General features: G+C 59.2%; 2 protein-coding genes across 3 annotated transcripts in view; one reads left to right on the forward strand and one right to left on the reverse strand.

Moving 5' to 3' along the window:
• Window positions 1-16,943, forward strand: part of CROCC (ciliary rootlet coiled-coil, rootletin) — a 45,525-nt gene extending 28,582 nt beyond the window's left edge. For both annotated transcript variants that reach the window (XM_030325468.1, XM_030325466.1), the window contains 13 exons: window positions 385-544; window positions 2,055-2,222; window positions 3,648-4,020; window positions 9,774-9,943; window positions 10,061-10,181; window positions 10,485-10,648; window positions 12,290-12,505; window positions 13,157-13,381; window positions 13,761-13,910; window positions 14,224-14,424; window positions 14,631-14,762; window positions 15,516-15,695; window positions 16,404-16,943. In XM_030325468.1, the coding sequence (XP_030181328.1) occupies window positions 385-544; window positions 2,055-2,222; window positions 3,648-4,020; window positions 9,774-9,943; window positions 10,061-10,181; window positions 10,485-10,648; window positions 12,290-12,505; window positions 13,157-13,381; window positions 13,761-13,910; window positions 14,224-14,424; window positions 14,631-14,762; window positions 15,516-15,695; window positions 16,404-16,490 (2,347 nt within the window). In that variant the 3' untranslated portion in view covers window positions 16,491-16,943. The remainder of the gene's footprint in view (window positions 1-384; window positions 545-2,054; window positions 2,223-3,647; window positions 4,021-9,773; window positions 9,944-10,060; window positions 10,182-10,484; window positions 10,649-12,289; window positions 12,506-13,156; window positions 13,382-13,760; window positions 13,911-14,223; window positions 14,425-14,630; window positions 14,763-15,515; window positions 15,696-16,403) is intronic.
• A 1,134-nt stretch (window positions 16,944-18,077) lies between these two features.
• On the reverse strand, window positions 18,078-24,011 carry MFAP2 (microfibril associated protein 2). The gene is made up of 9 exons (XM_030323999.2): window positions 23,949-24,011; window positions 21,641-21,716; window positions 20,560-20,649; window positions 20,321-20,347; window positions 20,137-20,217; window positions 19,979-20,023; window positions 19,090-19,177; window positions 18,827-18,900; window positions 18,078-18,588 (listed from the first exon to the last, which is right to left on the reverse strand). The coding sequence occupies exons 2-9, from the start codon at window positions 21,675-21,677 to the stop codon at window positions 18,485-18,487; spliced, it is 546 nt and encodes a 181-aa protein (XP_030179859.1). The 5' UTR covers window positions 21,678-21,716; window positions 23,949-24,011; the 3' UTR covers window positions 18,078-18,484.
• Between the last annotated feature and the right edge of the window lie 498 nt (window positions 24,012-24,509).

Genomic DNA, 24,509 nt, shown 5'->3' on the forward strand with positions numbered 1-24,509 from the left:
CACTTGGGGCACCTCTAGGCCAAGAGCCAGTCCGACCAACTCCAGGGATTAGGGAAACAGACTTTTTTTTTTTTTTTTTTAAGTTTATTTATTTACTTTGAGAGACAGAGCAAGCGGAGGAGGGGCAGAGAGAGGGGGAGAGAGAGAATCCAAGCAGGCACCTCACTGTCAGCGCAGAGCCTGACGCGGGGCTTGAACTCACGAGCCACGAGATCGTGACCTGAGCTGAAATCATTAAGAGTCTACACTCCACCCACTGAGCCACCCAGGCCCCCAAGGAAAACAGGCTTCTGTGTAGATCCCCACCCTGCACTCTTCCCGGGACCCGTGGCTGCCGCTGACCTCTGCCCTCTGCCCTCTGCCTCCCCCCCCCCCCCCCCCCAGCTTGAAGCTTGCCAACGAGGACAGGGAGCAGAAGCTGGTGCTCCTCACGGAGGCACGAGTGGCCGCGGGCAGGGAGGCCGAGGAACTGCGGGCCGGACTGCAGGAGGTGGAGCGCTCGCGGCTGGAGGCCCGCCGGGAACTGCAGGAGCTCCGGCGGCAGGTACCCGCCCCGGGCCCTTGCCGCGTGCTGCCTCTTGTCCAAATCTCAGAGGAATCCAGGAGCAACAAAAGGTGTAGACCCTGTGAGATGGATGGGGAGCTGGCGAACACTTGTAAAGAGCCCGGCAGTAACTATTTCCAGCTCTAGGGGCCATACGGTCTCTGTCGCGATTACTCAACTCTGCCAGCAGAGCGAGAAAGCAGCCCGACACAGTACGTACGTGTGTGGGCGCGTGTTCCATGAACACTTTGTTGATGGGCACCGAAATTCGATTTTATATCATTCTTCGCGTGTAAGACATAATATTCCTGGATTTTTAAAAAAGAAATTTTTTTTTTAATGTTTATGTATTTTTGACACAACGCGAGAGACAGAGTGCAAGCAGCGGAGGGGCAGACAGAGGGAGACACAGAACCCGAGGGGGGGGCTCCAGGCCCTGAGCCGTCAGCCCAGAGCCTGACGCGGGGCTCGAACTCACGAACCGTGAGATCATGACCTGAGCCGAAGTCGGACGCTTAACCGACTGAGCCACTCAGGCGCCCCTGTTCTTGGATTTTCTTTCCACCATTTCAAAATGAACCATGTCCAACTATTTACAAACATGTAAAAACCGTCCTTGGCTCAGGCTTTCCCAGAAGACTTACAGAACAGCCAAGAGCCCCATTTGGCTGCTAGGCTCTACCTCGTCCAGAGATATCACAGCGTGACTACCAAACTCTCTTCATCTCCCACCAGGGCCCCCCCTTTACCGCTTCGGGCTCCTTCCTGTTGGGTTGAAGTCCTGGGAAGCCACAGGAGTGTCTGAAAGGAAGTCACATCTATGTGCCAGGCTCTTGCTGGGTGTTGTGCATGCAGCCCCCTCACTCTAGTGGCATGGGGTAGATGGGCCTTACCCCCCACCTGCTCCTGTGGGGAAATGGGGGCTTAGAACATACCTTTGTATTCCGCTCATCTGAGATTAAATCCCAGTCTGCTGCTTGTGGGCTGTGTGGCTTTGAGCAAGTCACTTCTCCTCTCTAGGCTCTATTATCTATTGAGTAAGGATAATGTCAGTACCTGCCCTATAGACAGTGGTGTGAGACCAAATGAGTTCATACAGTCGAAACGCTTAGAACAGATGTGGACACGTGGTAAGCACTCCGTAGGTCAGGCATCACTGTAGAGGAAGGTGGCCAGGAGGCCTGTGGTTCCTGCCCTGCAGAATTCCTTTTCTGATGCGGGTCCACCACGCCCCATGATAAGTAGTTGCGATTAGGCAATAAATGGAGGTGATTGGTGTCCAGGTGCCTGGCATGGCTGGAGCTCGGTGAAATCTGGAGCAGGTCCCCAGTGGATTCGAGGTGGTGTTCAATGTCTGTGCCCCTGGAGCAGTGGGTCCTGAGTGCTCCCTGTGCCTGGACAGGACAAGGTATAGGGGCAGAGTTGAACGGGCCCTCGCCACCCTGGGCTAGAAGGGGCTGTGGATGCCGAGAGTGGATGCTGGGTCCTACCTGTCTGCTCTCTCTCACAGATGAAGGTGCTGGACGGTGAGAACACCAGGCTGGGCCGGGAGCTGGTGGAGCTGCAGGGCCGCCTGGCCCTGGGTGAGCGGGCAGAAAAGGAGGGCCGGCGGGAGGCCCTGGGCCTCCGACAGAAGCTGCTGAAGGGCGAGGCCAGCCTGGAGGCCATTCGGCAGGAGGTAACTCGGGTGTGGATGAGGAGGGTCTTAGGAGGCAGTTGGGGGTGCCCTGGGTTTCCTCTCCCCTGTCAAGAAGCGGGTGGGGACTCCAATGCTGGAGTCATTCTGAGACATCACTCCCGAGGACTCGTTCCTGTCCTCCGCTCCTTGAGATTCTTCTCCAGGTATAATAGTAATAACAGCTGCGGGAACTGTGTAGCAGGGGTGAGGGGGGTAGGGGGAGCTCTGTAGACATAACCTTGTTTGATTCTCTCAGCAGCCTAATGAGGCAGGCTCTCTTACCCCATTTTTCACAGAGAACCAGACACTTAGGCTCAGAGAGGTCAAGGGGTCTACTCAAGATCACACAGCCACCCAGGTCTGTCTGACTCCCAAGCCTATACTCTTTCCATTCTGCTTTTCTGGCTGTTTTCACTTTAGTGCATCTACTGTGTGACCTTGACTAAATCACTTAACCTCTCTGTGGTTCAGAGCACTGATGGGATGGGGGCCCTAGCATAAGTCCTGGCATCCAGGGGCTCTGTGAATGGTGGTTTCTAGTGAAACTGATGGCTGTGAGTGGTTGATTTATCCTCTAAACCAGAGGGGTGTGTGTGGGATCATGCACTCCATCAGAAAATAATTTTTTAGTACATGCCCCATTGTGTGATTTATTGGTAAGTTATGTGCACTGAGAGACAGTACAGCCTAATGGTTGGAAGAACAGCCACTGGAGGGGCGCCTGGGCGGCCCAGTTGGTTGAGCGTCCGACTTCAGCTCAGGTCATGATCTCACGGTTTGTGGGTTCAAGCCCCGTGTCAGGCTCTGTGCTGACAGCTCAGGGCCCGGAGCCTGCTTCGGATTCTGTGTCTCCCTCTCTCTCTGCCCCTCCCCTGCTCACACTCGCTCACACTCTGTCAGTCTCTCTCTCAAAAAATAAACATTAAAAACATAAGAAAGAAGGAAGGAAGGAAGAAAGAAAGAAGGAAAAAGAAAGAAAACAGCCATGGAGCTACTGTGCTTGGCTTTGAATCCTGGCTCCGAGATTACTAGCAGTTTGGCCTTGGCACAGCTGCTCTGTGCCTCAGTTTCCCCCCTTGTAAAATGGAGATGATTCATGGTGGTAAAGTTTTTTTGGGAAAGTTCTTAGTCCCTGGCACTGATAAGTCCTGTCCATGGAAGTGTGGGCTGTTAGTTTATTACTAATAAATTGTATATATTACAAGGCATGTACACAGAAAGAAGAGAAAAAAAGATTCTAGTAGTTAGTTAATTCCCACTTTCCCGTGGATATTCCTGCACAAACTGCCTGGGTGGAGACCACTAAAGAAGCAGGTGTTGTGCCAGCCACTTTGGGGTGGGTGGGCTCCAGGCTGGGCCTGGGAGGCGGGGCGTCGGGTTGGGGGTGGCCTTGCTGACCCCCACTCCCGGCGTTGCCCGACCCAGCTCCAGGGAGCCCAGAGGAAGCTGCAGGAACAAGAGGGCGAGTTCAGGGCCCGCGAGCGAGGCCTGCTGGCCTCCCTGGAGGAGGCACGCGGCGCCGAGAAGCTGCAGCTGGACCACGCCCGCAGCTTGGAGCTGAAGCTGGAGGCGGTGCGGGCCGAAGCCGCGGAGCTGGGGCTGCGGCTGAGCGCGGCCGAGGGCCGGGCGCAAGGCCTGGAGGCCGAGCTGGCCCGCGTGGAGGCGCAGCGGCGCGCAGCCGAGACCCAGCTGGGCGGCCTGCGCTCAGCTCTGCGTCGGGGCCTGGGCCTCGGGCGCACTCCCAGCCCGGCCCCGCTGCCCTCGCCGGGCTCGCCGGCCCGGGACGCGCCCGCTGGAGGTGAGTGGAGCCACGAGGGAAAGGGCGGGGCGGTGGGCGGGCTTCACTGTGGCCACGCCCCTGATTAGGTCGGCTCCGCCTGAGAGCGGGCTGCTGTCTGGGCCATGCCTCTCCTTTAACCGACCAGTCTCAATCCCGGCCCATATCACTTTCCTTCCCTTTGGGGAGTCTGCCCAGGCTCTTCCCCTTCGCTGATTTGTGTTCCTCTGGTTGCTTCATTTTAAAAGAGGTGCTGGTGCTTTTTTTTTTTTTTAAGTGTTTTTCAGAGAGAGAGCGCGCGCGCGCGCGCGCGCGCGCGAGTGGGGGAGGGGCAGAGAGAGAGGGAGACAGAATCGGAAGCAGGCTCCAGGCTTTGAGCTGTCAGCACAGAGCTGGACGCGGGGGCTTGAACCCAGGAACCGTGAGATCATGACCTGAGCTGAAGTCCAACGCTCAACCGACTGAGCCATCCAGGCGCCCCTGATGGTGCTTGTTCTTAATGCCCCTGACTCCTCTGAGACTTTGAGGCTCCGTCCTCTATAATTGATCCTCACTCCCTCTCTCCATCAGTCTCCCACCCCTAGCTTGATACCCTCCACACTAGACTTGTGACCCCAGCATCACAACCAGACCGTTACCTACCCGGCCTAAAACCTCTTCCAGCAACTCCTTCAGAAATCGTTCCAGTCCCATTTGTTCCCAGGGCCCCGTGGATGACTCCAGGAAAGTCAGCGCTGTGCTATAGCAGGGGTGAGCACACCTTTGGAGAGCATCCTTGTCTCAGCCTGACATGATTCTATCTTGACTCCTAGGGCCTAGAATAGAACCTCTGGAATCTTAGCACCGTGGGCAATTCACTATGGGATACTGAGTTGTTGCCTCTTCAAATCCACAGATTGAACCCCTGGATCACATTCGATCAGTTATGCAATACTTATTAAGCGCTGGCTGGGTGCTCAAGACAGCTTCACTATGGGATGGAGCAGTAAACAAACTGGCGTTTCTGCGCTTAGGGAGTTTCTAGTCTAGGGAGAGGCGCAGACAATCAATGTGATATAGAGATGAAATCGAGAATGTTCTGGGTGGTAGTAAGGGCTGGAGAATAGGTAAGGACAAATGCATTCAAGGACATTGCTGGTGAGAATGTAAAACAGCACAGCTGCTGTGGAAAACAATTTGGCAGTTCGTCAAAAAACTTGGAATTACTGGCAGCCTGAGTGGCTCCGTCGGTTAAGCATCCAACTTCGGCTCAGGTCACGATCTCGCGGTTCATGAGTTCGAGCCCCACGTCGGGCTCTGTGCTGACGGCTCAGAGTCTGGAGCCTGCTGCGGATTTCGTGTCTCCCTCTCTCTCTGCCCCTCCCCTGCTCAGGCTCGGTCTCTCTCTGAAAAATAAACGGTTTAAAAAAAAAAAAAACTTAGAAAAACACTTAGAATTACCATGTGCACCAACCATTCAGAGCATCATAAAAGGTGGAATCAACCAGTGTCCATCGACAGATGAGTAGATAAACGAAATGTGGCGTAACCACACAAAGGGATATTATTCAGCCTTAAAAAGCAATGCTATTCTGATCCGTGTTACAACATGGATGAGCCTCGACAATATTATGCTAAGTGAAAAGCCAGTTGCAAAGGGACGCTTGCGGGAAATACCTAGAAGAGACACATGTATAGAGGTAGAAAGTAGATTAGAGGTCACTAGGGACTGGGGGGAGGGGAGGCTCGGGAGTTAACTGCTTAGTGGACACAGAGTTTCTGTTTGAGGCCGTACCTGTCAGTTTGCTGGGGCTGCAAAACCGAGTACCTTAAACTTCAGTTTGTGTCTCATTGTTCTGAAGGCCAGAGTCCCAGATTAAGGTGTCAGCGGGACCATGCTCCTTCTGAAGTCTCTAGGGAAGGATCTGTTCCAGGCCTCTCTCCTGGCTGCCTATAGTTCCTAGGCTGGTGGCAGCAGGACCCAAGCTTCACTTGGCCTTCTTGTGTGTGTATCCAAATCCCCTCTTTGTGTTAGGATACCAATAATACTGGATTAGGGGCTCACCATACTCAACTATGACCTCGTCTTTTTTTTTTTTTTTTTTTTTTTTTTTTTTTTTTTTTTTTTTTAGAGAGGGAGAGCAGGGGAGGGGTAGAGAGAGAGGGAAGGAGAGAATTCCAGGCAGGCTCCACACTGTCAGTGCAAAGCCCAATACGGGGCTAGAAGCCACAAACTGAGATCATGACCTGAGCTGAAACCAAGTGCTTAACTGACCTCCTCTTAACTAATTACATCTCCAAGAAGCTTACTCCCAAATAAACTCACATTCTGACGTGCCAGGGGTTGGAGCTTCAACTAATGAATTTTGGGGGGACATAGTTCAACCCAAAATAGGTATGATGGAAGATTTGGGAACAGATAGTGGTGATGGTCTCATAACAATGTGAATATAATTGGTTAGAAAGGCACATTGGGGCGCCTGGGTGGCTCAGTCAGTTAAGTGTCTGACTTCTGCTCAGGTCATGATCTTGCGGTTTGTGCGTTCGAGCCCCGCATCGGGCTCTGTGCTGACAGCTCGGAGCCTGGAGCCTGCTTCCGATTCTGTGTCTCCCTCTCTCTCTGCCCCTCCCCTGCTCACGCTGTCTCTCAATAATAAATAAACGTTAAAAAATTAAAAAAAAAAAAGGCCACCAAAATGGATGTAGAAAAAGCATTTGATAAAATTCAACATACAGTTATGATCCAAACTCTTGGAAAACTAGAAAAAGGTTTCCTTAACTGATAAACTAGTTCTCCAAAACCCTACAGCAAATATTACATTTGACTCCTGTATTTAATATTGTACTGGAAGTCTCAAAGGTCCTAGCCAGTACACTATGGTAAGAAACATAGAATTAATGTTTTAAGGTTCAGGAAGGGAGAAACAAAACTACCACTATTTACAGATCACGTGATTTTTCTATGTAGAAAATACAGGAGGGGGCACCTGGGTGGCTCAGGCAGGTAAGCATCTGACTTCGGCTCTGGTTATGACCTCATGGTTTGTGAGTTTGAGCCCCGTGTCGGGCTCTGTGCTGACAGCTCAGAGCCTGGAGCCTCCTTTGGATTCTGTGTCACCCTCTCTCTCTGCCCCTCCCCTGCTCATGCTCTCTCTCTCTCAAAAATAAATAAACGTTAAAAAATTTGTAAAAAAATACAGGAGAAGCTACAACAAATTGTTAGAACAAGTAAGAACCTTTAGTAAGGTTGCTGGAAACAAGATCAACATACGAAAGTTAATTATATTTTATTATATCAACAGAAGCAGAACACGTTTGTTGTTTACTGCCAACACCAGAATTGATAAAATATCATTTATACTGGCACTAAGAAATCTCTCCCCCAAAGAAAACACCAGATCTAGATAACTTTACAGATAAGGTCTACTGTCCAAGGAAAAAATAATTCTAATCTAATATGACTTTTATGGAGACAGCCATAAATGTTGTTGAGAGACGTTAAAAGAAACCTAAATAGGAGAAATGATTGTATGTATCAACAAATTCACTATTATAAATATGTCAGTTCTTCCAGATTCATCTATAGATTGAATGGTATTTCGGCAAAATTCTTTCTGTGTGTGTCCAACTTGACAAGCCAATTCTAAAACATCTATGGAAAAACAAAGACCAAGAAAGCCAACACACTCTTGAAGAAAAAGAACTAGATGGCTAGGGGTAGGGGCTTGCCTTGCCAAAGATAAAAGTTAATATAAAGTTTTAGTAATTCAGGTGCTGTGCCACTGAGACCAACACTGGCTGTGTGGTCAAGGACCAGACCTGCATGTCCAAAGAAACCTGATCTGTGTTGGAAGCTTGGTCTGTGATGGACTTTCCCAAAAGTCCCAAAAGTATTTGGATAATTGAGAATCCATACAGAAAAATAAAAAAGAAAGAGACCCTTCCATCACCTTTTAGATAAACATCAACTTCAGTTAGATGCACTGCATTTTTTTTTAAGTTTTTTATTTAGGTAATCTGTACACCCCTTGTGGGGCTTGAACTCACAACCCCAAGGTCAAGAGTCCCATGCTCTTCTGACTGAGCCAGCCAGGCACTCCTAAGTAGATTTGAAGATTAAATACAAAAGGCAAAACTAGCTTTTAAAAGACAACATAGGAAAATATCCTTAAAGACAACATAGGAAAATATCCTTACGGCTTTAGGACAGGAAGGGATTTCTTAAAACACACACACACACACACACACACACACACACACACACACACCCTGCTAACCATAATGTTACTAAATGTTATTTAATTAAAATTAAGAACCTGAGAAAAAGATGGCTAGGAAAGCATATTGTATGTTATATATATCATCACAGCAAAGAAATTTAAAAAAGAATTTTAAGAGAGAGAGAGACAGAGTGCAAGCAGGGGAGGGGCAGAGAGAGAGGGAGACACAGAATCCGAAGCAGGCTCCAGGCTCTGAGCTGTCAGCACCGAGCCCGACGCGGGGCTCGAACTCACAAACCATGAGATCATGACCTGAGCCGAAGTCAGATGCTCAACCTACTGAGCCACCCAGGCGCCTCAGAAATTTTTAAAGATACAGCAAGGGCAGGGGTAGGGGTGTTTGTGTGGGAAATGGAGAGCCCCGGTGAGGAGGTGGTAGGTGGGGGAAGGATGGGTGGGAGAGGAGACTCTGAGGACAAGGGACAAGTGGAAGTAAGGGGCGAGGACGAGGGACGAGTGCCTGACTGGCAGTTCCCCTGTGAACACCGAGGGGACAGCAGGCACAGGGCAGTGAACAGGTACAGACGAGTGGGAGGTGAGGACGTGAGGACAAAGGACACGCCTGAGTAATCCTTGCAGGCCACTCTGTGGTAGGGGCCCTTGGGGGCAGTGGGTAGACATCCTGCTCCAGGTCCTGTGGCTGTTGACGGAGCCGTTGGGCAGCTTAGGTGTCACTTGCGAAGGCAGGAGGAAGCTATGGGCAGGTTGACGCTCTGCCCTGTGGTTCCGATGCTGACCTCCAGGTGGCGCCCTGTCTCTGTGCGCCCCTCTGGCCTCTTCAAGCAGACAGAGTTCATTTCTCTTTCTGGAAGTAGGGCTACTTGGTTCTAAATCCCATTGCGGGATCTTCCCAGCTTGGAGACCAAGCAGATCGCTTAACTGCTTTGAGCGCGTCCAGCCTGTGAAGGTTCTTACTCCTCAGAGAATTATCGTGAAGGTGGGATAGGCCGTCAGTGCCTGGCAGATAGGAAGCAGGGAGATGTTGAGGTGGTGGAACGACCACCCTTGGACTGGGCCCTGGGTGTGCAGCCCTCACAGTGCCCCTGGTCTTGGCGGGGAGGCAGACCTTGGAGCCTCATGACCCAGCCTGGGATCAGGGACACGTCTGGGGAGCAGATCTAATGGAATGGGCCAGGCAAAGAGAGGCCGTGGGGAGAGAAGGGAACAGCATGCACGAAGGCCCTGGTCCCGGAAGAGGGAATGTTCTAGAACTTGGGAGCCGAGGGTCATGTGGAATGGACGGCTTGTAAAAGGTGAGAGGGCTGTGCTAGGGTGAGCAATGGGGCCTCTGCACGACGGCAGGGAAGTTGGGCTTACTCTGAGGGGCCTGGGACCAGGGAAGGGTTAAGCAAGAAGGTGAGGGCCAGCGTGCGGTGGGAAGCTCCTGCAAGCTGCTGGGTGCGGCTCGGGGGGGGGGGGGGGGTGAGGGGGGTGAGGTGTGCGAGCAGCCCGCAGGCACCACCCAGGCCCGAGAGGCTCGGGTTCCCGCAGCCCTAAGCATGCCGCCTCCCCCAGGAAGCGGCGAAGGGCTCAGCAGCCCCAGCCCCTTGGAACGCAGCCCTGGGTCCGAGCCACCATCCCCAGGACCTGCCACCTCCCCGGCATCCCCAGACCTGGACCCGGAGGCGGTACGGGGGGCCCTCCGGGAGTTCCTGCAGGAGCTGCGGAGTGCCCAGAGACAGCGGGTGAGGCTGGGTGTGAGCCGCTGGGTAGGGAACCGGGTGGCTGAGGGCCCTGCGAGGGGCTGCAGGTGTCAGAACAGGGGTCTTCCCTTCCTCCCCCGCCCCACGTCGGGGCCGCAGGATGAGCTTCAGGCCCAGACCGGTGTCCTGAGTCGACAGCTGGCTGAGATGGAGGCTGAGAGGGACAGTGCCACCTCACGGGCGAGGCAGCTACAGAAGGCTGTGGCCGACGGTGCAGAAGGTGAGTTTGACCCCCCACCCCCGGCTCCCTGCTCTCTGTGCTCTTAGCCGCTGAGGTAGGACGTGTGGGATTGGCCTGAGCGGCTCCTCCGTCCCTGCCCTGCCCACCGTGACCTGAATGGGGGGCCGTCTCCTCTGGGGGTCCCTCCCTGGTCAGCTCCACTCCACGTGTGCAGAGCGGCAGACCCTCAAGGACTCGGAGAGGCAGGCCCTGTGGTGGGCGGAGGGCAGGCCGGGCATCTGGTGGCCAGGTTCGGGTCTCGGGGTGCGCCCGGCCAGGCCTGACGGGGCTGGGGTGCTGCAGCCCGACGCCGCGTGGACGGGCGGCTGAGCGGGGCCCAGGCAGAGCTGGTGCTGCAGGAGGAGAATGTGCGGCGCAGCGAGCGGGAGCGCCGGGCCGCCCTGGACCAGGTGGCCGCCCTGGAGAGGAGCCTGCAGGCCACCGAGAGTGAGCTCCGGGCCAGCCAGGTAGACGGGAGCTGAGGGCCGGCGGGGGCAGGGGGGCGTCCACCTGAGCTTGAATGGCTGTCTGGGAGTCCTACTGTGTGCGTCTCCGTTGCTGTCTGCCTGGGTTGCAGCACCCACTGAAGTGAGCCGCCTGTGACTCTGTCCGGAAGCACGTTCAGATTGCACCCGCTCGCTCCTCCTTGAGGTCACGAGGCTGCAGAAGAAAAGGCCTGGGCTTTTGAGCCTGATGGAAGAAAGTCTGTTCAAGTCCCGGCCGTGCTGTTTATTGCCTGCCTGGTCTCGTTTTCCTCCTGCGTAAAAGAGGGAGGCCAGCAATCGTCTCCCAGAGACGATACACAAGTGCTCTTTTTTTTTTTTTTTTTTAAGTTTATTTGTTTTTGAGAGCGAGCATGAGCAGGGGAGGGGCAAAGAGAGAGGGAGAAAGAGAATCACAAGTGGGGTCCTCACTGTCAGTGCAGAGCCCGATGCGGGGCCTGATCCCTCAAACTGTGAGATCGTGGCCTGAGCCGGAATCAAGAGTTGGATGCCAAACTGGCTGAGCCACCCAGGCGCCCCGTGAATGCTCTTAACATATGGTGTTCAGGGGACGTCGGTTTCCTTTGTCTCTGTATAGCCACATGAGTGGTGTTCTGGGGTTTTTATATGTGTTTGGGGGACATCTGTGTACACGTGTCGTGTGTGTGTGTGTGTGTGTGTGTGTGTGTGTGTGTGCGCACGCGTGGGTGCGTGCACCCAGGGCAGGACACCCTGGCCCCGGGGGCGACAGTCCAGGCCACCGAAGCCTTGAGCCCTTCTCATGCCAAAGGTCCCCTCACTCCTTCCCCCTTCCTCCCCGGCCCTCCATCGTTGCCCCCACAGCCCACCCCCTGTCTCTGGCTCCAGGTCAAGTTCGAGCTGGATTGTTATGTCTGTGGTTCCAGCTCTGGCCTCCGGCCCAGCCGCAGGGGCCGCGGGAGGAGGCCAGGAACAAAGCTGGGCAGGGGCCAGAGTGGGGCTGCCGGGCCCAGACATGGCAGAGTTGGGGCTCTGAGCACGGCGGCAGGGGGCCGGGCTTGGGGGGGGTTCAGTCTGTCTTCCTGTCCTCTCCCTACTGCTCAAGCCTCTTTTTACTGTTTGACCCCATGTGGGGGAGGGAGGAACATCATGCCCTAAAACCAGGGGGTGCCCAAGGCTCCTACCTGACTCAGATCACACAATGCAGCTTCTGGGCCTGGCTCTGGGGAGTGATGCAGCAGAACAGGGAAGCCCTGGAATCTGCCTTTTCACCCTCCCTTCCCACCCCGGGGCTCTGCGAACACTTCGTGGTACCCCTGGGCCCGTGCAGTCTCCCCACTGCACAGATGTGCGGTCGGGCCACAGAGCAGGAAGGGAGAATCCTGGATCACAGAGCCTGTTAGAAAGGCCAGATCAGCCAAATCCAGAAAGCGCTCTGGGATCCTCAGGCCAACCCATCCTGTGAACATGTGGGGAGGTGGAGGGCCTCGCAAGGGTCACAGGCTGGCCCCAGGTCACGCAGTGAGGGGTTGGGCCAGCCACTTCAAGGCTGCTCCCCACTTTCTCCTGAGGGTCCTGACGGGGTGTGGGAGGCGCGGGGTCGGGGGTGGCTGGGCGGCTGGGGCCTGACCCCTCCCTCACCCGCAGGAGAAGATCAGCAAGATGAAGGCCAATGAGGTGAAGCTGGAGAGTGACAAGCGGCGTCTGAAGGAGGTGTTGGATGCCTCTGAGAGCCGCACCATCAAGCTTGAGCTGCAGCGGCGCTCACTCGAGGGGGAACTGCAGCGCAGCCGCCTGGGCCTCAGTGACCGTGAGGCCCAGGCCCAGGCCCTCCAGGATCGGGTGGACTCCCTGCAGAGACAGGTGGGTCCCCATTACCCTTTGCGGGTTTCTCATCTGCACGCTCAGGGCCGGGTGCTTTACGGGGACTACGTAATACTCCCAACAACCCCGAGGCAAGCATCAACCTCATTTCGTGGACAGAGAGACAGAGAGGGGCTACCATCACCCAAGATCACATAGCTAATAAGAGACACAGCCGAAATTAGAATTTAGGACTCTTTGACACCAGAATCTTCATTCCTAGGAAACATGTGGGACAAGTTAGAGATATAGGTTTCACTCATGTCCCTTTTTTGCCTTGGCTGCCAGGAAGCTCAGCTCTAACTAGAACGTTCAGTTACTACGCTGGTCCTCCAAGGGCACCCACCAAAATCAAGAACACAGAACATTTCTGGATTGTGGTGGTTACCTTTTCTCCTCCCTGGCAGGGGAGGAGACCCTGGGGTCTGGGACATCCGGGTTTGTGGCACTCCGGGTGAGGGTAGTTAAAACCAGCAGTGGGACGGAGCCTAGGCTGCAGTGGGCTGAGCCAGTGGGAGCGCATGGGAACAATGAGGGTCGATGATGAAGGCCTAGGCAGGGGTGGGAGGAGCTTGGCTTGGGTTCACCATTCCTGCTGGAGGCCAGGGTGAGAGCAGAGCCACTTCACTGTCCTGTCTGCCCTCCTGCCAGGTGGCAGACAGTGAGGTGAAGGCGGGGACTCTGCAGCTGACAGTGGAGCGGCTGAACGGGGCCCTGGTCAAGATGGAAGAGAGCGAGGGGGCCTTGCGGGACAAGGCGCAGGGCCTGTCAGAAGCACTGGCCCAGAGTAGCGCCAACCTTACCAGCACCCAGGACAAGAATCTGCACCTGCAGAAGGCCCTGACCGCTTGTGAACATGACCGCCAAGTTCTCCAAGTACGGGGGTTCCGGGGCCTGGCCGGGGGTGGCCCCAGCGAGAGCCAACAAGGGCAGGCTTGGAGGGGCCCTTGGAGGACAGTCAGTTGGGAACCCTAGGGAGCCAGTCCATGAGCGCTCTGAGGTGGGTGGGCCCAGTAGGAGCACTGGCCAGTAGGAGGGGGCTTGGGGTGGGCGGGGGCAATAAGAATACGCCTACTGGTATAGGCTTGAGGGACCCAGATACGGGGTCATGCAGGTCAGTGGGCCAGGCCTGCTGTCTGCCTCGCCCTCCAGATAAGATTTTGGGGCTGTTTTGTGGGTTGGAACCCTGACCCAGAGGTACAGAGTAGAGGGGAGCCTTTGCTCCATCCTGGCATCATCCGCCCCTGCCCCCCAGGAACGGCTGGAGGCCGCTCGGCAGGCGTTATCGGAGGCCCGGAAGCAGAGCAGCTCCCTGAGTGAGCAGGTGCAGACGATGCGAGGCGAGCTGGCGGACCTGGAGGTGCAGCGGGCAGAGGCAGAGGGCCAGCTGCAACAGCTTCAGGAGGTGAGGGCCACGATGGGCCCCTTCTGTCCCCGGGACGCCGAGGCCCGCAGGATGCAGCGGGACCTTCCGTGTCCCCACCTCATCCCGAACCCGGGCCCAGCCTCCCGTGAGGAAGCGTGGTTCATTCAACCCGCGCCCCCGTTACGCAGATGGAGAAGCTGGGGCTCAGAGAACAGCGTGGCCTCGGGTGATAGTTCTCTGATGGGGGCCTCACCACCCCCCCTGCGGGGCCAAGGCTGGCCTCACCATCCCCAAGCTTCAGAGGCACACGCACCGAGGCCCGGAGGCATTAGGGGCCTGCCGGCTTCTGCAGGTGCTGCGGCAGCGACAGGAGGGGGAGGCAGCGGCCCTGCACGCGGTCCAGAAGCTGCAGGAGGAGCGGCGGCTGCTCCAGGAGCGCCTGGACGGCCTGCAGCGAGCCCTCGCTCAGCTGGAGGCCGAGAAGCGGGAGGTGGAGCGGTCAGCGCTGCGGCTGGAGAAGGACCGGGTGGCCCTCAAGAGGATGCTGGACAAGGTGGGCTGAGCCGCCGGCGCTGTCCCCCCCCTTCCTCGGGGTCTTGGCCTTACGTCCCCGGGGCCGGGGGCCTCAGGTGCCCTCCGGCCCCTGCTCCTGCTGCCTCTAACCTAACACCCCTCTCTGCGCCCCTCCCTCTTCACGGGAGCTCCCCCCCCCCCACCTTCCCCCGGGTGCCTTAACACCCTCCTCCTCTCCCGGCCTAGGTGGAGCGCGAGAAGCTTCGCAGCCATGAGGACACGGTGCGGCTGAGCGCCGAGAAGGGCCGCCTGGACCGCACGCTCACGGGGGCCGAGCTGGAGCTGGCTGAGGCCCAGAGGCAGATCCAGCTGCTGGAGGTCCAGCCCCTGGCCACCGCCTCTCTCCCTAGCCCTGGACCCGGGCCCCACCCCTGCCCCAGGCCTGAGTGCCAGACCGTCCCGGGAGTTGCCGATGGCTCAGCCAGCCCAGGGTCCTCAACCTCCATAACCCACGAGCCCAGACTCTTGCAGGGCACAGCCCAGAGCAAGGTCCTAGAGGGAGGGGTCCTCCCCAGAGTGGAGAGGAGAGAGATGCCGGTTAGCGTGTGAGCCTGTGTGTTTGCGTGTTGTGGAACGTGGAGGCGTGAGCGTGCATGGGAGTGTTCTGCATGTAATGTGACTCGCGCACAGATGTGACAAGTCTGCGTGTCAGGAACGTGTTCCAGGTGTGCGTGTATCTTCCTGTACCGAAGTCTTCCTGTCTGTAGATGTAGGAGTATTGGAGCTTTGCTCGTAGGCACGCGTCCCTGTGACCAAGGGCTAAGTACTTCCGTGCTTGCTTTGGGGCCGGTACGAATGTGGGCGTGTCCACGTTTGACTGCGTCTGCGCGTTGTGCACGGTGTGCGCATGTGCACGCCTGTCAGCGGGGTCACTAGGTACCCTGACCCCGGATTCGCAGACCCCGGGGGCCAGGAACATGGGGGACAAACCAGGATCTCTTTTGCTCCCCCCGCCTGCACTGTCCTGAGGGGCCTTCTAGGCTCCCATTCCTGGGAGTGCCCGCCCCGCCCCCCTCCCCCCCTCCCCCCCTCCCACAGGGCCACACCCCTGACTTGCTGCTCTTCCCGCAGGCCCAGGTGGTGGCACTGGAGCAGGACCAGAGCCCAGCCCGGCTGGAGGCCGCCGAGCAGCAGCAGCGGGAGGTAGAGCGGGAGGTGGAGCGCCTGCGCAGTGCCCAGGTGCAGACAGAGCGCACCCTGGAGGCTCGGGAGCGGGCCCACCGGCAGCGCGTGCGCGGTTTGGAAGAGCAGGTGCTCAGGCCTGGCCGGGTTCTGGCCCTGCCCCAGGATATTGCAGAAGCGCCCTTGGGGGGAGGAGTGGGAGAGGGCTGGCTGTGACCTCTGGTGTGAGCAGTCGGCGGCACCTAGGACCGAAGTGGTCCAGGGGATCTGTGCTGGTCTCCGTCATGGCTGGACACGGGCTCAAGTGATGTCACTGGAACTCCGTCCCCGTGCTGTGGCTCTACTGTCCTCATTGTTGTCTCCTGGGTGGCACAGGTGGCCTCAGCAGCCCCAGCCTAGGTTATCCCGACAAGCTACCATCCCGGAGGAAAGAGGGGGCCTTTTTCCTTAGAGCAACAGAAGTCGCAGGGATGACCCTTCTGGCCTGCTTAGTCCCTGATTCCTTCCCAGCCATCCCTGACCTGACGTGTGCAGAACAAGGCTGCTTGGGTAGGGCCAGGCCTGGGTCACAGGCACCCCTGGTGGGGCTGGTGCCAGGCCTGCCTAAGTGATGAGAGTGGGGACGGGTGGCTCCTGACAAGATGCCAAGGAGCAGTCAGCAGCTGCCACGTGGGTCGGGACGGAAGGGGTAGGAAGCACCCTGGTGTTTAATGAGACCCGTTTTTTCCTGAAGCGGGCAGGATTGGGTCCCTTCTGGGGTCCCAGCTGCAGCCACATGCCCCTTCCTGTGGCATCAGGCTGGGGACCAGGCTGGCCCTACTTTCTCTTTCTTCCCAGGTGTCCACACTGAAGGGACAGTTGCAGCAGGAGCTCCGGAGGAGCTCAGCATCCTTCCCCCAAACCTCCGGCCCCCCAGGGGAATGAGCCCCTTCCTGGGTGGCCCCCTGGCCCAGAGCTCGGCTCAGGGTACGGAGGAGCCAGGTGGCCGTGCTGGACGCCAGGGACTCCGGTGGCAGCTTCTTAGCGGCATCCGGGGCCCCACCTCAGTCCAGTCCCCACCCCTGGGCTGAGCATCCAGGTCACCTGAGTGTCTGAGCCAAAGCCAGGGGGTCGGGGAGACCCCCTTGCCCCTGGCTGGCCCTAGAGCATGGGCTCATGGGAAGGAGGAGGGGTGCCTGGGAGTCAGAGACCCAGACCATCCCCTGGCTTCCCAGAGATCTCTCCGCCTTAGTTCAGAGTGTTTGTCGGGAAATTCCTCAGAGTCCCTGTATTTTTATACCTTTTTACAATGTTAACTGTTCAGGACTGTTGTTTTTTTTGTAACAAAAGACCCCGTTTTCTAAAAATGGTTTGTACAGACGTGTCCCCTTACTTCAGTGTGCCTTCCTCCACTCGAGAGATGGGTGGGGAGACACAGGGGGCCTGGGGCAGGGGTGCAGGGGGAGATGGGGTCTTTGGAAAGGCCCGTGGAACTTTCTGGCCTCACAGGATGCTGGCGTGGGGAGGTCTCCAGGGTCCCGCACCACCCATCCCATGTAACAGACGGGGCTGCTGAGGCCCAAACTGCACAGCCCGGCTCTTTCCAGCCACAGCGTTCTGGCCCCTTTCTCTGGCCCCTCGTTAGGACTGGGCCCACCCTCTGCACCGTGGCAGGCCTCTCAGGCAGTGTGCGGGCCTGGGAGTGAACGTGGGTCTTGCCCTGGCTCTGCTGAGTGAGCCTAGCAAAGCTGCGTGACCTTTCAGAGCCTTGGTTTGCTCATCTGTAAACTGGGAACGTACCTCACAGGGTGGTTATGAGGAGGCACACGTGGCAGGTGCTCAGGGTCTCCGAGGAGAAAGTACTCGTCTCCGTGGAGTCTGATGGGGTCGGGTGGTGCCCCTCCGCCCTGCCACTTCTAGCTGTGGCTCCTTGGTGGGTCACTTGATGCCTCTGGGCTTCCTGTCCGTAAGGTGGCGATATTACCTGTGCCCGCCACATGGGCCTGTCTGGAAGGCAAACGGGACTGCGTGCTGATCGCTCACGTGGAGACTGGGCCTCTATTTCTGCCCCCCCCGAACTCGCAGCCCTCCCCCCAAAGGCGGATCTCAGAGCCCACCTCCCATGACCTGCTTTATACCCTACAAACACCTCTGCGCCTCCACATGGGTGGCCTCCCGTCTTGGCCTGCATACCTCTGATGACAGGGCACTCACGCCCTCACTGAGCAGCCCAATGAGAAAGTTGTATCCCTGAACCTTCTATTTCCAACGCAGCCCTCTGCAGTGCCCCCCCCCCCTGACGCAGGACCTGGAGGGGGCAGTGGTCACGATCCACCTTTCTGGGGGGGGGGGGGGCAGCTGAAGCTGGTGGGTGAGGAGGCAGGACTGGGACCGCAGAGGCAAGGCCACAGGCCACCTGAACGGTCCCTTCTCCCCAAGGGGCCAGGCAGCCTCTCAATGAGGACAGGCAGTGTCAGAGACACCTGGCCACCCGCTCTGTGCTCCCAACTGAGAAATGACTAAAGCTTTTGTAAAAACAATTTTAATTTTGTATAAAACAAAGGTGGTCTATGCCCGGGAGCTGTAGGAAGTCCAAGCAGACCGGCTGGGGTGAGGGGCACAGCCTACCTCAAAGGGGCTGGTGGGCAGGGGGACTGTCCTCGAGGGACTGAGAAGGCACATCAGAGGCCCAGGTCCCACCGAGAGGCCTGGGATGCCCCTCCTCTGGGGGCGAAAACTGGGCCGTGGGGAGCCCCCATTGTGCCCCAGGGGTGGCCACAGGCTGGGGGAGGGGCCTGAGACAAACCCCCAGGGCCACAGTCCACTAACTTTTTACAGGATAAAAGGAATGTCAGGCTGGGGAGAAAAGCACCAGGTGAGGCAGGGCCCGAGGGCCCCGGATCTGAGGAAGGCCCAGGGCTTGGGGTGCTGGCTCCGCCCTAGCAGCCCCCGCAGCTCCTCGCACAGGAGGCCGCCACGGACTGGCACAGGCCACTGCTGGCCATCACGCCACATTTGGAGAACTTGTCCCGACACAGGTCAGCTGTTGCGGGGGGCAAGGAGTCGGGGTCAGGGAGAGGCTGGTCATGGGAAACCATCGGCCCCTTCCCGATCCCGGGACAGGGAATGTTCTGAGGAGAAGCAGCCGGGAGGGAGTTCAGGAGCCCCCTGGAAGTGGCCGTGGTGCGGAACACGGGTTTAATAAACACCAGGTGGACGGACAGGAAGGGCGGCGAGTGGGTGTGGGGAGGGGGAAGGTGTGGGGGTGCAAGCCTCCCTACCTCGGAGGAGCTCCTCGTGGGCACACACTGTGCGGACACAGATCTCCTTGTTGACCACGTACACGCGGCGGAGGCTGGGGGGTGGAGCCGGGACGGTGGGGTCACCCCCGACCCCACCAGGGGGGCTCCACGCATCCCCGCCCCTAGGCCTGGGCTCACCCGAGTGGAGTTCAATTCAGGGCTCATGCTCCCCTACAGTCCCACCTCGGGGCGGGGGGCACTGTGGCTGCCTGCCCTGCCCCCCAAACCCCGCCTGTGCTCACCTGTAGAAGCAGACCTCATTGAGACACTGTTTGCAGGGCTTGTGGATGGAGTAGAGGCGGGTGCACGGGTACTGTTCCTCGCGGCAGTCTGGGTGACGGGCAGGATCAGACTAGGGGCCGCAGCTTGGGCGTAGCGTAGCCCCCAACGATGCCCACCGAGACTGGCTCTCGTCGCGGGGTCTGGGTCCGCCCTGCACCCTCTGGCACAGCGCAGGCACGCACGCACGCACGCACACACACACAGCACAGACAGCATTGCTGGGGCTCCCAGGGCTGCCCGATTTTATACAACATGTGCATACACGCGCAAGTTTGCAACCACGCTTGGAAGCATGTACCTGAACGGGCGTAAGCTCAAACACAACCGCACCCACACACAACGGTCACCCAAGTCCACACCAACCAACTGGGCCGGGCTCAGAGGAGCACACGCGGACACTGAGCTCACGGGAGCGAGAGCAGCCTGCCCGGTCTGGCCGTCTCCGGCTCTCGGTGGGGGCGGCACGGGGGCTGGCTCAGCCGGCCCGGGCTTCTGGTCCCCTCTCTGCCTCGCTGGCCACGAGCGCCACCCACTCTGCTGGCTGGCAGGCAGGCAGGCAGGAAGCCCCCCAGCACGCTCCCTCCCTCTTCCCAGTGTCTGGGGGTGGAGGGCCCTTCCTGAGGCTGCGACCAACTGGGGGGGGGGGGCAAGGGGGGCGTCTCCCAGAGCTTCCCGGGGGGGGGGGGGCCCTGCGGTTGCCTAAAGCACTGGCCTGTCTGCAAGCCCCCGACCCTGCCATCGGCCCGGCAAAAGCAAAAGGCTTGTCTCTGTCCCGTCAGCACTGCAATCAGCTCTACCCCCGCTTCTGAGGCCGTGCCTCTGTTTCTCCAGCTGTCAGGAAGCTCTTACCCAGAGGCCCAGGCTCCGTGGGCTCTGTCTCCGCATTTCCTGGTGCTGGTGTCAGGAGAGGAGCAGGCAGACATCACTGAGAGGGGTCCATTCAGGGCACCAGCCCCGCCCCGGCACAGACCCGCCGCTCCCAGGGTTGACAGGAGCCGGCAGCCTACCTGGGGTGGGGGCCAGGACGACTTCCTGCTGGACTTGCTGCTGGGACTGGAACTGCTCCGCAGGGGGCCGAGGAGTCACCTCTGAGTGGGGGGCGGGGGGCGGGCGACAAGGGGGTCCACTCCATCTCTCCACCCCAGCGCTCAGCTGCCCGCCCCCGCCGCCTGCCCCACCCCAGCCCTTTACCTTGATAATCATAGTAGTCCGGTTGGTCTAGGAACAAAGATGAATGCGAGGTTGCCGGGGGTCAGGCGAGCTCCCAGTCTCGGGGGGCACAGGGGGTCACGGCCACACCCAGGACCACCCCCTATGACTCCCACCACCCTTCCCCACCTGGTCCCCAGCTGCATCGTGCACACCTGGGAGCCAGGCCTTGATGATGTGGCCGGGTGTGGGGAGGGCTGGGCGGGGGGCAAGTCCCTTACCTATCTGGTCACTGTAGTGGGTGTACTGGACGTGTTCCGGGAACGGAGACAGAGAGTCTAGGTCATATTGGCCCTGAGCCAGCAGGCCCGCTGTGAGGAAGCAAAGCATGAGGGGGTGCCCTGCAGGGAAGGACAGCACTTCTGGGAGGACAGGTAGAAGTCCCAAGGGCAGGCCGGTAAGACCCTAAGATCCTACAACCCAAGGGATCCAAACTCCTTCCTCGACCCTTACAGAGGCCCTTACAGAGCTGGCTCCTGGGCACCTCACAGACCTTTTCTGGCCTGTCTTCCCCTGCTAGCCCCCTGGCTGTTCCTGGAACTCAGCACACTCCTGTCTGCCCCAGGGCCTTTGCACTCGACTTTCCCTAGGCCTGTGATCCTGGTTAACTTCTCCTCCTTCAGATCTCAGCTAAAAATTCAGTTCTGCCAAAAGGCCGTCCCCGGCCTACCCACCCTCTCCATCCAGTTCCTCTGTTTATTTCCATCCTCATGCTCAACACGCTGGCATTTATCACGCCTACTTGATGTATCAGCCTCCCTTCTCTAGACGGGCAGCACCAAGAAGGCAGGGGTATGTCTGCCTAGGTCATCATTGTACCCCAGGGTCTAGCCCAGTGCGTGGCACATAGTAGGGACTCAGTATCTGTTAAATGAGTAAATGTTAGCTATGGCAGGGCCTTTGATCCCTATGGATAACTCCTCAGTTCACCAATAGGGATCACTCCAAAGTCAAGATTGCATGGCGGGGGGGTGGGGGTGGGGGTGGGGAGGGGGTTGGGGTTGGGGTTGGGTCCCAAATGGGTCTAGAACCCAGACCTGCAGACTCCCTGCCTTGGGTGCCTCCCCCTCCTACACATCGGCTTCCTCCTGGAAGGCCTCCCTGCCTAGCTGCTGCTGTGGAGGGGTGGGGCGAGGGCTGGGGAGGCTCATGCTCTGGGAGGGGTTGGCCAGTACAGTCTGTGGTCCAGGAGGTCCCGGGACCGGGGAGTTGCGTGCTGGCCACAGGGCACAATAAAGGCTCACTGCCAGCTCCCAACCCCCAGCCACACAAGGGGAGCCCCCAACCCCAGGAGCCACTTACCAGGCAGGAACAGCAGGAAGAGGTAGGCAGCTCTCATGGCTATGCGGTGAGGCAGTCTGGGCTGGTGTCAGGACAGCTGGAGGGGGTGGGGGGGGCGGGCTGTAGCTTGGACCCACTCACCCAGGACTGTGGAGCCCACCTCTGCTCCCCTGCATCTAGCCCGGTGAAGGAAGGGGTGCTGGGAACAGAAGCCAGGCATAGGGAGTGCCGGGGAGTAGGGCGGAGCGGGGGCGGGGTCTACATCGGCTGTCCCCCGAGGGCCCACTGGGTGTTCAGGTCCCAAGTCACAAGGCCCCCAACCTCGCTCCAGAGTTGATCTTACAAGCGGACAGAACCCACCCTGCCCTTCTCACCGAGGGCACGTTTCTAGCCCCCCGCTAGCTCTGACTCTGCTCTCCTGGCCCGCAGCCGTGCCCGCTTCCGATTCAGCACCTCCCGGTGCCTGGTGCACTGATCATGGAAACCCTTGACCCCAGGCCCATCCTCAGGACCGCAGCCCCTCTCGGCCACCATCATAGCCCCGACTCTGCAGCGTCTGCCAACCCCACCACCTGTTCCCAATTAGCCCCTGGGCCCCGAGTGTCTTGCTCTGCGGGGAACCACATGCATGCATGGGCCCCAGGGGCCGAAGGGCAGCCAGGCCCGGGCAGGGCTCCCACCCCCAGAAGATTCCTCTCCTGCCAGGCCTCCAGGCCTCCTAAGACCTGGCTGTCTTCACCACAGACTCACGAGACTAAGGTCTATTTGCAGCAGCAGGAAACGCTCAGGGTGGAGTCTGAGGAGAGATTCTCTGGATCCTAGAAGGGCAGAGCTGGAGGGGACAGTGATGTCACCCAGCCCAGAGGCTCTGAACCCCTGAACACTGTATGACAAGTGTTGTGTGTGCAATTCTGGGGGGAGAGGGCAGTGGTCCACAGCCTTCACCAGGCTCTGGAGGTTCAAGAACTCCAGCCTTTGGCCACACAGTGGGCTTGGCAGGGTCTACAGGTCCCAGCTCAGTGGGGGGGCAGGCATCAGCCTTCCGCCTGGAGCGCTGGGAGAGAGTCCATGGGCTCACCCATCCAGGAAGGCCCCTCCCACCACACAAAGGGACTTCTTCCAGACGGCTAACTGGAGACCTAACTGCCACAGGGCGTCTAAGGAGAGAGGAAGGACCCACGGGCATCTGTCCCTCTTCGCTCCCAATCCAGAACCTTCCGGGACCCCCTGCCCGGCTCATACATTTTCCATCTCCCTTCCTTACTGAGCTGGGGCTGGGGTGGGGTGGAGGAGAAGAGACCCACCACTCAGGCTGCCCCAGAGGCAGGGGACCTCGGGCTCCCGGTGTTCCTATCCCGAAATCCCTTGGCCCTCTCTCAGTAGGAGGGACCCAAAGACCTGGAGCTCTTTCCCTGTAACTCCCCGCAAGGCCTCATCATCCCCTCCTTGTCCCCACGGGGCTAGTGGCAGCCAGGCCAGTTGGAGCTGTCACCACTCAGAAGGAGGCCCTGAGTTGGGGCCTAAGAGGCCTTAAGAGGTGGGGTGGGGGCTGTCTGTCCCCAAAGCCCCTCCTAGGCCTCACAGCCTCCTGCATGGGGTCTTTTCCTCCCCTGGAAGGTCTGGCACCCAGGCCCAGGCTTACTGGGGGCAAGGGGCCCCCAGGGCAAGGGGCGCGGGAGTCCTGGATCCTCCCCCGGGGCCCCATCTCCAAGCACTGCTGTCTAGACTACGGATTTTGGGGTGTGGGGGAGGCCAGGACCTGCCTAGAAGACGGCCCCCCTCTGGCCCCTTCCGCGGCTGGGGACCCCACCCCGAGGCGTTCGTGGGCAGGAGGGAATGAGCGGGGCCTACTCAGAGCCCGGCCCCCACACTGCCCTGCGGGGACGCCAGCCGCGGTGCGGTGCGGCCGGAGGGGACCAGATGTGGCCGCCGCCGCACAGCTGGGAACAATCAGCCACGGAACTTGCTCGGCGGCTCCCCACGCCCTCCCGGTCTCGGGTCTCCCTTTGTCTCTCTCTCCGCCGCTCTAGCCCGGCGGCTCCGGCCGACGCCCCCACCCCACTCGCCAAAGTCCAGCCTCCCGGGGCGAACGGAAGCCCCCGCCCCCGGCCCCGACGCCCCCAAACGGGCCCCCCTCCCAGCGACCCCAAACCCCCCAAGTGTCCTCGTAGCATCTGCTCAGACGGCCCCGGGTTCGGGAACTCGGGCAGCCGCCCCCAGGCCTGGGGGCCCGCAGACCCCTACACCCCTGCCTCCCCCCCCCCCCGGGACCCCCTCCCCCCACTCCCGAGCGCCGCCCTGCCGCTCCCGCCGCCAGGCCCGCGCCTACCTGGCCGGGTCACTCCGCCGCCCGCTCCGAGTCCGCCCGCGGAGCCGCCCCTGCGCCCGCTCTGAGCCCCCCTCCGGGCCCCCGACGGGCCGGCGCCCGCCCTCCAGCCCCGGAGCCGCTGGGTCCTAACGCGAGCCCCGCCCGCCCGCCGTGCGTGCGGGTCTCCAGCCCGCTTCGGGGGCGGCCCTGGGGGAGGCGCCCCAGGAGCCGTCCTCACGTCTGCGCCGACCTCTGGCGGGCAGGACGCCTCTCCAGCCTCCACGGCACGTCTGGGCTGGAGTCTAGTGGGAGGTGGGTTTTGGAGGACGTGGTACCCCGTTTCGCAGAGGAGGAAACTGAGGCTCCTAAAGGCGATACACCCGCCGCGACTCAGCTCTCCCCTCTGGCTTCTCCTACCGTCCAGGACAGCCTTCCGGGCCTGCTTTCCCGCCTGCCTCTCTGGCTCTGCCTTCTGGGTATTCTTAGCCAGTTCCAGGCTGGGGGCTGGCTTCCATAACCTGCATTGCAGACCGCGGGCCACAGGCTACCAGGCCTGGCCCCATGCATGTCTCCGAGGATCCA

This window comes from Lynx canadensis, chromosome C1 (genome assembly GCF_007474595.2).
Source record: "Lynx canadensis isolate LIC74 chromosome C1, mLynCan4.pri.v2, whole genome shotgun sequence".
In the NCBI taxonomy this organism is placed as follows: Eukaryota; Metazoa; Chordata; class Mammalia; order Carnivora; family Felidae; genus Lynx; species Lynx canadensis.